The 12,322-nt window shown below is 52.7% G+C and overlaps 5 protein-coding genes across 5 annotated transcripts; 1 reads left to right on the forward strand and 4 right to left on the reverse strand.

Moving 5' to 3' along the window:
- Window positions 1-169: 169 nt before the first annotated feature.
- On the reverse strand, window positions 170-1,722 carry An01g05310 (uncharacterized protein; the record flags this gene model as incomplete). Its single annotated transcript, XM_059748065.1, has 6 exons — window positions 170-384; window positions 484-737; window positions 800-890; window positions 952-1,171; window positions 1,193-1,457; window positions 1,535-1,722. 6 exons carry the CDS (start codon window positions 1,720-1,722, stop codon window positions 170-172), a joined length of 1,233 nt encoding a protein of 410 aa, XP_059603152.1.
- A 1,101-nt stretch (window positions 1,723-2,823) lies between these two features.
- An01g05320 (uncharacterized protein) lies at window positions 2,824-4,458 on the forward strand (the record flags this gene model as incomplete). Its single annotated transcript, XM_001388920.3, has 2 exons — window positions 2,824-2,976; window positions 3,037-4,458. 2 exons carry the CDS (start codon window positions 2,824-2,826, stop codon window positions 4,456-4,458), a joined length of 1,575 nt encoding a protein of 524 aa, XP_001388957.1.
- Window positions 4,459-5,190: 732 nt separating this feature from the next.
- Window positions 5,191-7,424, reverse strand: An01g05330 (uncharacterized protein; the record flags this gene model as incomplete). The annotated part of the gene is made up of 5 exons (XM_059748076.1): window positions 5,191-5,487; window positions 5,566-6,866; window positions 6,903-7,039; window positions 7,128-7,258; window positions 7,326-7,424. The coding sequence occupies 5 exons, from the start codon at window positions 7,422-7,424 to the stop codon at window positions 5,191-5,193; spliced, it is 1,965 nt and encodes a 654-aa protein (XP_059603153.1).
- A 724-nt stretch (window positions 7,425-8,148) lies between these two features.
- Window positions 8,149-8,970, reverse strand: An01g05340 (uncharacterized protein; the record flags this gene model as incomplete). The annotated part of the gene is made up of 4 exons (XM_001388922.3): window positions 8,149-8,250; window positions 8,324-8,720; window positions 8,784-8,869; window positions 8,944-8,970. 4 exons carry the CDS (start codon window positions 8,968-8,970, stop codon window positions 8,149-8,151), a joined length of 612 nt encoding a protein of 203 aa, XP_001388959.3.
- Window positions 8,971-9,979: 1,009 nt separating this feature from the next.
- On the reverse strand, window positions 9,980-10,904 carry An01g05350 (uncharacterized protein; the record flags this gene model as incomplete). Its single annotated transcript, XM_059748083.1, has 3 exons — window positions 9,980-10,070; window positions 10,165-10,660; window positions 10,697-10,904. The coding sequence occupies 3 exons, from the start codon at window positions 10,902-10,904 to the stop codon at window positions 9,980-9,982; spliced, it is 795 nt and encodes a 264-aa protein (XP_059603154.1).
- Between the last annotated feature and the right edge of the window lie 1,418 nt (window positions 10,905-12,322).

Here is a 12,322-nt window from a genome sequence, read left to right on the forward strand (position 1 = left end):
TTAATCAGGGATGGAATGATCCTACTACTAGTTGCTACTTATCATTCCAAACACTCAATACAGCTATCACTATGAAACAGCACTTACTTCCTACGTGCATCATCGTCTTATACAGCGGGAAAATGCAGTATAGACCTATATTCAACATCTAGTTTACTATATCATATGATCATATCTTCTTAAACAACCCTCCAGCTCCAGCACCACTCCCAGCCCCCTTCTTCATCGCCGCCGAAGCCTGCAAATCCGCCACCTTAGGCGGCAGAACCAACGCACTGCGATCATTCCTCTTATAAAAGTCTACCAAAATCTGCGCCGTCTTGGCCGGTTGATCTTCCTGTATAAAGTGGCCTGCTTCTGGCAGGACTTGTAGTTGATATTTACCTGCAGAATCAATACCATCAATATCAGCACATAACTCACAGTAACACGGTGTCAAAGCAACTAAATTAAATAACAAGAGTGGAATGGAAGTATACGCACCTTGCATCTGCCCAATCATCAACTCTTTATCGAGACGATCCGTCCCCGCTAAAAGGAGTAACTTCCCACCACGAGCATCGAGGAACTTGCGATTTAAACCGACGAACCAGTTCTCCCAGAAGGGTTTCGTGGCGGAGAGATTGGTTCGCCAGATCCATGGTTTGGTGGGGTCGGGTGAATTGGGGTCTTCGTAGAGGAGGGAGGGAACGGAGACGCGGGCGGAGGTTTTGTTGCGGATTGTGCGGGAGCGGGTGCTTTGGGATTCGTTTAGTATATTTGCGTGGGGGGCGTTAATAAAGGGATTGGGAGAGCTTACTGCCATTCTATCCCCGAAGTGATGGATGGGAAGCGTGATGGGCGGGTCATGAGATAGGTTTCCATGCTTTGGAGGGCGTCCATAGCAGATCCTGTTATTTTCTGTTAGTGTTTTCTGCTTGTAGTTTGCTTATTGGGGGTGAACTAGCTTACCCTCTACAACATCCAAAACTGCATATGCTAGTACTTTGCTTCCCAATTCACCCTGTCTGGCCACATCGGTGATTACCGCACCACCTAGACTATGGCCGACAAGAATCAGATCAGGAAGATTCTCCCAGCCCATTCGGGTCTGGGTCTCGCGGACCACGAATACTAGGTCCCGGTTCAGGGTCTCGAGGCTTAGATCTAGCTCGATGCTCCCGTCGCCGTCCTCGCCTGAGGCGAGAGTGACTTCCGTGCTGCCGTGATCGCGCGCATCTATGGACAAGATGCCGGCTTTGGGGATGATCTTGCGGATCTCGCCGGCGCATGCGGCGAAGGATAGACCGGATGAACCGGCGCCGTGGTGCATGACGAAGAGGGGACTGGAGGAGTCTGCTGGGGGTGTGAGGTAGACATGGTGAGTGATCTTAGTGTTGTTAGATGTGTCTATTTGTGTAAGATAGAGCTCCTGGGTGAAGTAGTCTGTCCAGGGAAGGGTTGTTTGTTGGACGGATCTGATAAGTGTGTTAGTTTCATGATGGCTGAAATACTTTATTGGTATGCGGGGTAAAAGGTGAGAGGGTATACACACCCTCGTCCTGGCCTTGCGAACAGTTGTCTACTGGGTGAGGGAACTACTGTCCCTGTAGATGAGGTCGAGGAAGAGTCATCATCGTGACTGACCTCCTCGTCGAGGGATTGCATGGACGGCCCGGTTGGCGGTTGGAGAGGCAGCTTGGCCAGTCTAGACTTGGCAAAGGATTTTTGCAGCTCGCTCATGAAGGCTGCGCGGGTTGACTGGGTAGATGGGCGAATGGGGTTGTGGATAGAATCAACTCTAGGATTGGAGGCGTGGATGTTGACATTGGAGAGGAGCTTGAGTCGGGAGTTTGGACTGGAGCTGGCGAGTGGATCATGCGGTTGATGGAGGGGATGTTTAGTGGCGGGTGAGTATATCTGGAGGGGAATGATAGGCGTATGTGCCGTGGGCGGCCACTATAGACTAGACACGATTTTTGTGGATTGAATAGAGATTCATATGTCACGGTATATATTGTGTCGGAAGTATATGAGTCTATAGAAGGATAAGTCGACGGTAGTATGGGTTTGCTGCATCCCACAATGGCTGATACCTTCCATACCGTATCGTATTGTCTGATGATACTTGATGGTATTTTGCAGATCTGCTGAAGTGAAGAGTGGAGAGTTCATGCCACATTATTTCCAGGAATCCCTGCTTCCGGTGGGTCTTTGATCTTATCAAATGGGGTCTATTTGAGTGCAACTGATTTTTTATCCACTATTATGCTCTATTTTATGGTCTAGATACTTTGTGATATAGAAGAGGGATTCCCCACGGTGCGGCAGGTCAGCTGACCGGGCGTGTGCCTGATGGATCGACGCGCTAATCGTGAAACTTCCTTCTTGTACTCTTTCTTACTCTGTGGATGTCTCCTCTCCTACTATACATTCAAGAGAATTGTCTTTTCCCACCATGCACCTATCCCTTGCAATTCCAGGCCTGACCGTCTATTGTCTCACCTACTCATCCCTGCCATTGACTCTCCATTCTGCTCCAGCAGATGGCGGTGGTGGTTGTCCATGACGGTGACATAAGCCTGCCGTGACGTCACGGCTGAGCATTGCCGCCAGCCAAATTCCAGCCGGTGATGCTCGCAACCATCATGGATCCCTTCTTGTGTTGCTTTTGGGGCCCTGCCGGTTCCACTATCCAGCAATTGCCATACCGTGACGTCAGCATCTGCCTCATGACTCTCCATCGGCATCCCGATATCTCTGTCGCGCCTTCATTTCTTATCTCGACCCATCTGTCCCCCCGCACCCATCTTTCTATAGTGCACCAGGGTGAAGAAAAGCACAATGGTGTCCCTTAAGTTTAGACGAAGCGACGAGTCCGACAGGACCGGTGAGCAGCGCGACCGAGAGGATGAGCGACGACACGACGAGCCGGATGAGCGTACACGACTGCTCCCGCGCGAGCCCCCGGCCTATCTGAGCCCCGATGATCCTGCTGTGAGTTTCGCATAGAAACACTCCCTTCGCTTGGAAGATGGCTAACACCAGGCTCTGTAGGTCTCTCCCTACAATCTCTGGGGCATACGAGCCCTGCGAGGCCTCTCCTCCCTCTTCCTCGCCATTAGCTTCATCTGGTGGACCTTTCTTCTCGTCTCCCTTTTCGTCAGTCCACCCATGATGCACTCGCGCGGATCCGGATTCTTCAGTTTCGCCTATACCACTCTGACAACCGGATATCTTCTTCTCGGGCTCCTATTCTTCGCTATCCCGTCCAAACCCATGTCCGTGTCCGGAATTATCATCGCCATCTTCCTCCTCATTGACATGATCCTCACTCTAGCCGTCCCTCGCATTCGGCTTGAAGAAGGCTGGGTGGGAGTTGCATCGGTAGTCTGGGCGGCCTTCATCTCTCTCTATACAATTGCTCAGAACCACTCCGTGGCTTGGGGTAAGCGGGAGGAAGAAGAGCGCCTGACAGGGCGGCCGGAAACCCGCCGTCCCCTGCGCGAATGGGTCGCTGTTCTCATTCAAACTGTCTTCCTGGTCATCTTCGCCATCATTGTCGTCCTGTTTACCGCCACCCTGATTCTTCGCGCCCGCGACGCATCTCTCCCCGCTCCCGGCAAGAAATACTACGTCAACGGCGACAGCTACCAAGTTCACCTTCACTGCGTCGGTAACACTACCCACAGTCTCCAGAATGACATGCCGACGATCCTCATTGAAGGCGGAGACTGGCCCGTCGAACATACTCTACAGCCCTTCATCCATGATGCATACCAGTCCGGTCTCGTCCCTCGCTACTGCTACTGGGATCGTCCCGGTTTCGGCTGGTCTGACAACGCTCCTTCCCCCTTCTCCGCCGGCATGGCAGCAGACGCCCTATCCGAAGCACTCGCTCTCGCCGGCGAAGAGGGTCCCTGGATCCTCGTCTCCGCCAGCGTTGGCGGCATCTACAGCCGCATCTTCGCTAGTCGTCACCTGCTCGAGGTTTCCGGGATTCTTCTTATCGACAGTCTTCACGAAGACTACCTCAGTAACATCGGCTCCCCCGGCCGCGGCTTCACCCTTTGGCTTCGCGGCGTCTTCTCCCCGCTGGGACTGGACCGTATCGCCGGTGCCATTTTCAAGGGACGCACGCGCGAAGACCGCGTCTACGGGCGCAGCTCTTACCAAACGGGGAAGGTTGTCAAGGCGAAACTACAGGAGAACCTCGTTGCTGAGTCGATGACCTCCTCGGAGATCCAGACTGCCAGACACGTCCAGATGGCGGATACGCCACTCGTGGTGATTAGCTCAGGTGTCGAGGTGCGGAAGAGCGAGAAGTGGGCGAAGAGACAGGAGGAGTTGACGAAAATTACGAAGAATCTCAAGAACTTCGATATTGTGAAGGGTGCGCCGCACGAGGTTTGGCGGGATGTGGAGGGGAGGAGAGTTATTGAGAAGAGATTGGGTGAATTAATTGGAAAGGATGAGTAGGAACTGTATCTTCTTAACATCATTTCTGGCCTTCTTTTTCTTCTTTTCTCTCATATTGTGTTTGTTTTCGTCTTTCCCTTTTCGGCTCATTTTATTTCTCTGCCGCTACCGTCTCTCCACTTATCTATCTATTCCCCTGTTTATTACTCCGACATAACCTTTTGAAAATTGTCATGAATTTACGAAATTGACGACACATTACGCCCTTACTTTTTTTTCCCCATACTGTACGATATGTACTATATGATACGTACTCAGCTCAACTAGTTTATATATTTTTCAAGTAACCTGATCATCCCGAGAATACGGCATTGATATATGATATTGATGGTAGATGCAGGTGTGTAATATCCACGTATAGATCATATTCACGTGGTTTGAATGTACCATGCTATACTTCGTAGATATATCCCCGATTTCGCCGGCTCCCCCTTTCCCTTTCCTTGCGTCCCTCCGTACCGTTCCGTTCCTTCTTTCCCTTGCCCTTCCTCCCGGCCCGTCCTCCGCTTAGGTACAACGTGTGCGGCACGGACAAACGCTTGTATATGTATTGGAAGTAGGTGATCGAGATAGGATGGTGCTGATTGAGACTTTTTGAGGTTGAAGTTGAGATGATGGAGCCCGAGACACAGAGTGGTAGTAGACAGGCAGAAAGAGATAGAGAGATAGATAGACGGAGGGAGATTTGGTAATAGGTGGGATTCGGTAAATCGGGCTAGTCAACAAAAAAGTTCATTCTAGACTAGCTCCCTTAAACCTCTTAGCAAGACGTTCACTTTCAGATTTGGGAGACTCGGGCCTGAGATGAGAGGAGGAAGAGGAGGAGGGGAGGGAACGTTTTCCGGGGTTGTAGGGCACTGAACGTGGCGGGTAAGGCTCGGGTGTGGGCAGCCAGGGGCGCTTAGGGGGGCGCTCACCACTTTCCTGAAGAATGGTCACCAGGGTAGCCCATCCAGGGGTGTTGATCAGCTGCAGGCCATCTGCGGGGGCACGTTGCGTCGCGACGCGGCAGAGTAGTGCTTCTTCGTCCTGTGAGAAGGTGGGTGGGTTTGGTTAGGAGGGTTTGTTCCTGAATGGAAGAAAGTCATGTAGGCAATGAGGGTTTACCTTGTTGAATGTCGACAGGGAATGCAGGAAGCACAGCATATGGAAGTCCGAGACGGCTTGGATCGCTTTGTCCGGGTCGCCGTGGGTCACTAGCTTCTTCGCCACGTGGACGAGCTCCTGGCTCTCGCCGATGACTTCGCGGTTCTCGATGGGGAAGCTGCTGTCGGTGAATAGAGGAGAGGCGTCCGTTGGGAAACCGTGTGTCAAGGTGACCAGGAGGTACTCAACGGGGAAGCTGGGTTTGGCGTTCTGCTGAGCGCTGACGCCGTACTCGTTGATCTTGCGATAGAAGACCTCGGGGATATACCGCGACTTGTTCTCGGTGTCGTCGTCCTCGGATTGCACCAGCATGACCGAGGGTTCCGCCGATGGTTCGACAATGTCCGCGCGGACCATCTCAACGGCGGCTACTGACGCCTGGTAAGCACTGACTGAAATGGCGCCCTCCTCGTCGCCACTCAGCACACAGGTGACAAAATTCGAGCCGAAGCGGCCTGTCCGGCTCCATTTCGTGGCCTTGGGGTGTTGCGCTTGCATCCGCGCTGCAAAAGCGATCTCTAAGGAGGACAGATAGTAGGAGTCGATGTGTCGTTTGCAAATTACCGAACCGTCTCCACGACCCGCGTCCAGTAGGTCGGTAAAGATCACGCCAATCCTCTCCAAACCACAGAGATGTGCGACCTCGTCCACCTCCTTCTCGTTGGGCCATTCATGGAGCGTAACTCCATCCACCTCATCCACTTGTGGTGGCTCATAGATGGCCTGGACCACGGCCTTTACGCCCAGCGGAACCTCCTTATACTCCTCATAGGTACCGTAGAGAAACCCTAACCGCTGAGCGCCCGACTTCCGCCAAAAGTCGAGCAACGAATTAATGAGATCCGGCGAGGAGAACTCCACATGGTCCACCATCCGGAACTCTTGCGGCTGCAGACTGATCGCGCTCGGCTGGCACTTGGTGCAAATACCCTCCGGCCACTGCGGGTGTCCAGAGGGACAGTCTCGCCGTACTCGGTAATACGGCTCACTGAGCGGGGGCATGAACGAGCTGTTGAGTTCGGCTTTGTTGGTAGAGGCGTTGATTTTCCGCAGATACGAATGAAACGAGAGGTGCTTGATCTTCTTCTCCGCCAAATACTTGGGGTCGTAAGGCTCGAGCGGCATGCAGTAGTCGCACATTCCCTTGGGCCCGTGTCGGCAGAACTTCGTATCGAGGCCTCGCTTTATCTTCCCATCCTTCTTATCCAACATATCATCTAGCGGCGATTGCTGCACCACGTCCCAAGGGTTCTTGATTGTGGCTGTGGGTGAGGTCGGTTGTGGGGGGCGGAAGGTTACTGTTTCGCTTTGGGGCACAGGAGCTCCATTTAGACGTCGCGAAGCGTCACCTGCGCTGGGGGTTATATGGCCGTTGGCTGTGCCATTCTGCTGTCCTTGGTTTTCTTGATACCCGATGAAGAGCTTATCGCCGTGCCTGACAGGAAGGAACCGAGTAGTGTTAGTGGCTGTGACAGGTAACCTAGATCGGCGCCTAATCTATTAACATGCAGGCCTCGACTCACTTGAGACCAACTTTGTCGAAACCCACGCCATCTAAGCTGTTGAGGAGTCTCTCCTCACCACCGGTGCCGATGGGGCGGTTGGAGAGGGTGATGGAAGAGGGATCGACGTTCGGAGGGAGACGCTCTAGGATCTAGAAGAGCAATATAAGCACTCGTTCGAGCTTTCCAGTGCTATGCCATGAGGCATGGGATACACACCTGTGGCTGCAGAGACGGGAATAGGTCTTGCGGGTTGACCGTCAACCGGAACTGGCCGTTGCGGCTTTCGAACCTCAGTACGATCGGGCGTGATGCCATGGTGGTGACACCCTAGAAAGAAGGGAATGGACGAAATAGAGAGGTTGTATCAATATTTGCGCAGCTTCAGTAACTCATCAGACTCATCAGATCATGGCCGAGACGTGGGGGGGAATGAAGAAAGAAGAGTTGAGGCGAGAGAGAGAGTTGAAGAGAGCTTGGAGGAGAGCCGAAGAAGGCGGCAGCGGAGCTCTATCGTCATTGCACCCCGTTACCGCCTGGTACCACCCCGCCGTTTCTTCTCCGCTGACAAATGGTGTATCTTTGGTAATCCAGATACTTCCGTCTTCCAAGGGTTCCATAGATCATTCATGACTACATAGATCATCTACAGCACATCCTGTAAGTCAAGTATTATAGATTTATAGATGTAGTTTATTTATTATGATTCTGTTCTAAGTATATTATGGGAATAGCATCACAAGAACAAGAAACCTAATCCTCCGAATTAAACGCCAGTATCCAAACCAACCCGGTCAAAGCAAAGCAAGGCACGAATGAAACTGCAGGGTATCAAGAGAAATCCGATTTACATGATGGTGCACTTCTTAGGCAAACCACATGGTCCCTCGTTACTCTTGTCTGCATCACTCGCTCCCTGAGTGCCCTGGCCGTTTTTGGCTGGCGCAGGCTGGGATTTCGGAGTCTGAGTCGTCTGTTTTTGCGACGCTGCTGCGGCCGCCGCAGGTTGCGACTCCGACTTGGCCTGCTCACTACCATGCAGTCAAGCGAAGTTGTGGGCAGCAACGTGCTCGTAGAAGGCCTTGCCCTGGGTCTCAGCAACCTCGAGCTCGAGAGCAGAGGGCTGGCGGGAACCATCGGCACCCTGTAGGGAAACTTTATCAGTATGTTGTCGCAGACAGAAATGGTCCGGGATCGGTGTAAGTAGGAAAACTTACGGCAAAGGTACCAGCACCCCAGGCGCTACCACCGTGGACCTCATTGAGGTTGGACAGCTGGGCAAAGACGGTCTTGTAGCCGAGAGGAACGTAGACGAAACCGTGGTGGGCGAGAGTGCTCATGGCAGCAAGGCAGGTAGATTCCTGGCCACCACCCTGGGTGCCGGTGGAAACGAAGAGACCGGCGTACTTGCCCCAGTAACCACCGGAGGCCCAGATAGCACCAGTGCGGTCCCAGAAGGCCTTCCACTGGGCGGGGAAGTTACCGTAGCGAGTGGGGATACCGAACAGGACGGCGTCGTACTCAAGGAGAGTGTTGGCTTCGGCAACGGGGTAGCTGGACTTGGGGGGAGCGTGCATCTTGGCCAGAACATCGTCGGAGAGGGTCTCAGCGATCCTAGAAGGATTATGTTAGTCACCGTGACAAGTGCAATTGGCTCAATTGCAGCCATTGACATACTGGAAGATGTCGGCGGAACCGCCAGCAGCCTCAATACCCTTCTTCTCAGCCTCGGCCAGCTTGAGGATGTGGCCGTACATGGAGTACTATGATTAATTGGCACATTAGTCATGCGGGTTTTCCAACTGGTGAAGTCACAACACGGTGGAGTATCACTCACGAAGACGATAGCAATCTTGGGAGCCATGGTGATGGTGGGGTGGTGGGGTGAACCTGGCGGGTAAAGAGAGAGAGAAGGAAAGCACAGAAGAAGGAAGAGACTTTTATCAAGAAGGTTGCTTCTGGAGAAGAAAAGAAAAAAACAAGCAAATGGATCCGGTCATGGTGGCCAGACTTTATAGCCTCGAGGGGGGAGGAGGGAGGTGGGGGGAAAGGTACTGTGCTTGAGAAGCTCCGCAACTCAAAGCAGCTTCTTCTCACTCAGCGTTTGGCAAGCATCCGTAATCGATTACTTACTACGACCGTTCGCCTGTTCCCGTAGGGGCCCTGTCTGCCCGGGCGCGATGATTGGTGTCGAGGTACCTAAAAGTGGAATTCCAGAGCCACTCATCGTGCGTGCCATCCAATCAACCGCGATAGTGGAGCCTTACGGATCATTGACAAATGGAGCTCGGATGAACTCGACTGGCGCTGAACGATCTCTTATTCACCATCTCATAAGCTCCCTCCTCTCCTCCCCGTGGGAACAGATATGGGGACTCTTTTGGCGGCACGGGTTTGATCCCTCCTCCTTTCGGGAACTGGAGCTCCCTAGCGAAGATTAGACGATAATATTGACAAGCTACTTTCTCATTTCCCAGTCGCTAGAGGAATCTGTCTGTTCTGTGGTCTGATAGTCATGATGTCATCTGGATAGCACCTTATCACTGTCGGCTAACGCAATGTCTCTCACATTTCTGCCCTGGGATAACTGTCTCTCTTTGTTTCTAGGGGTTGCTGCTGACCCTCAATTGACGCTATCTACACAGTATCTACTATCTAGTTGGCAGTTGAGAAGCGGCAATCCGTGCACGGTCTGGCTAGACCCTATATCGACCCCCGTTCCCGGCGCCATGTTAGATTGCCCCGATGTCTATAGCAGACACCATATACCCAATCACACAATTGAAGCTCCAGCTCTGCTTCTTCTTCCATTTTATTACATTCATTCATCTATCTACCTACCATGTATCCTCTGATACACAATAAAGAGACATCTAAGATGCAACCATGATAGATTCAACCGTGTAAAATAAAGCGTAAACATGCCTCTCAGCTGGGTATCTCGACGATTCTGTAAACACAAATCTGCAAAACAAACACAACCAACCCTATTCCTTTTATCATCATCAACTTCTTCTTCTTCTTCTTTCTCTACTGTCCACGTCCACGCCCCCGGTACCGACCCCGCATGAACCCCCCACCACGACCACGCTCACTCCTCCACTCCCTCTCACGCTCCTTCTCCTTCTCCTGTTCCTCCCGAATTAACGCCCGTTCCCGTTCCAGCTCTTCTTCGGTCTTCTCGACCCGGATCTGCGGACGGGGAAGGTTCTCCGACCACCGGGGGTGAGCATCCACGCAGGCCTTGCCGTCCGGACAGAACCCAGCCAAGTAGTATTGACACAAGCGCCGACGAACATGCCGCTTGGCACACAGGGGTCCCAGCTCGCAGAATCCCCGGTCGTAGTGTTCACAAGGGGGCAGACGCGCCTGCTCCCGCACGTGCTGATACAGGCAGTCATCGCCATTGGGACAATAGCCGGACCGCGAGAAGGACTGGCATTCGGGCATGCGACGGAGGTTGTATTCATGAAGATACTCGCACTTGAGACCCTTTTTGCAGAGTCCCTTGAGGAAATGTTTACAGACCAGAGATCCATGTGTGGTTGATGGTGCTAGTCCCGACGCGGTGGTGGTCGACGTGGTGACACGCGATGGGGTTGGGTGGCGATCGGGACAGGCTGGTCCTAGAGGGCAGTGGCCTTCGCTGTAGGCTTTGCAGACGGGCACATCACTGGCAAGGCCGAAGCCATAGCTCTGGCGGAGGAAGGGTACGAAGGAGAACTCATCATAGCTCGGGTCGCGGGGGCTGTTGGAGGTGAGCACGCGTGATGCTGCATGGCTCACGTCCGCCGTCATGGTGATTGGTTTGGGGTTGGACGACAAGAGGGTAGAAAGGATGGAGTCGAGGTAGGAGCAGGAGCTTTTCGCTCGTCGACACGTTTGAGCGGAGGCCCTTGCTTTGTTTGCAGTCAATCAGATAACTAAGATGGGCTAGGATATAGACCCGATTAATGCCCTATTGCCTTGCAAAGTGATTGGCAACCTCAGACACTGAGCATATGGAAGAAAATGGTCTTGAAGAACGATGAATGATCAGTCTGCATCGTATGAGTCCAGGAAAGCGACTCCTAGCCTTGAAAGGGCAGTATGTTGAAAGAGGCAGGCGGTGGCAAATTTAACATGCTTATTCAGCAATCTCATCGTGGAAGTCCATCGAACCATGTAAACTGGCGGTAGAACGCATGAAAGGAGCAGAAGAAGGTAATCCGTAGAGCATCTAGTTACTTCTACAGTGAGATCGGGCTGTCCAAAAGGGATCCTCGTCGATGCTTATTCCCCGCCCTTGTTTGGGCACAGTCAGCCATCCATGCTGCAGCGAGACGCACCCCGTCTTTCCTTGATGGTTGACGGCAGCCTGGGGGGAGCGCCGGGCCCAGTTGCAGCAGGCCAATGGGTACGTTTCCCAAGCGCGGGCAAGCCTGGCTGCCCCTGCATACGAGCATTCCTACGACTTACGAGATCACATGGTCCGTTGCTTGATGGGTCTGACGCCCGACTCCCTGCTCGACTGTGAGAAGGATGCATGTTGTACGGTGTAACTTGGGACTAGGGAACAGCCCGGGGAGTAACCCAGTTCCGATGGACAGCACAATCGGAATGCTTTCATGCTTCTTCCTCCCAATTTTTTCCCCTATCTTCTTGATTTTCTTCGTAGTGAATGACTTTAACAACAATACCGGTGCGGTTGTCGGCGCTCTGGAGCGGCTCCTGTCGCTGGCGAGTAACACGCCGGAGAAAAAGTGTACTTGACGCTAAGAACCCGAGGATTGTCTCACCCCTCCTCGTTCTCGGTGCCTATTCGCTCGGGGATCAGATGCACATCCAATATGGGGTGAAAGGTTCTCCCACTCAGCATCAAGGTAATTGAGTCGCGGTCCTTCATGCGGGGATGGGGCGTCACTAGTCCTACAGGTTAGTCGTCCGCGGCTGCGTCTCCCCCACTACCAACATTTCCCTCAGACGAGGATGCAAAAGGGAAATAAATAAGAAAAAAAAGCAACGACGGTGGGAACTCTAACTGCAGCCATAAGAAAATAGTGGGCAAGAACTGCATTTTCCAACCCAGTCGATCCCCCAGTCCGATCCGGAACAACCGAGCGAATACTTCATGAGGATTACTGAGCATCTCCCCCATAGTGGCCAATCGCTGCAATGCTGATACATCCCGGCATTTGCTCTGGGTATATTGCATCAGCAGTCGATCGCTGAATTGA

This window comes from Aspergillus niger (genome assembly GCF_000002855.4).
Source record: "Aspergillus niger supercontig An01".
Lineage (NCBI taxonomy): Eukaryota > Fungi > Ascomycota > Eurotiomycetes > Eurotiales > Aspergillaceae > Aspergillus > Aspergillus niger.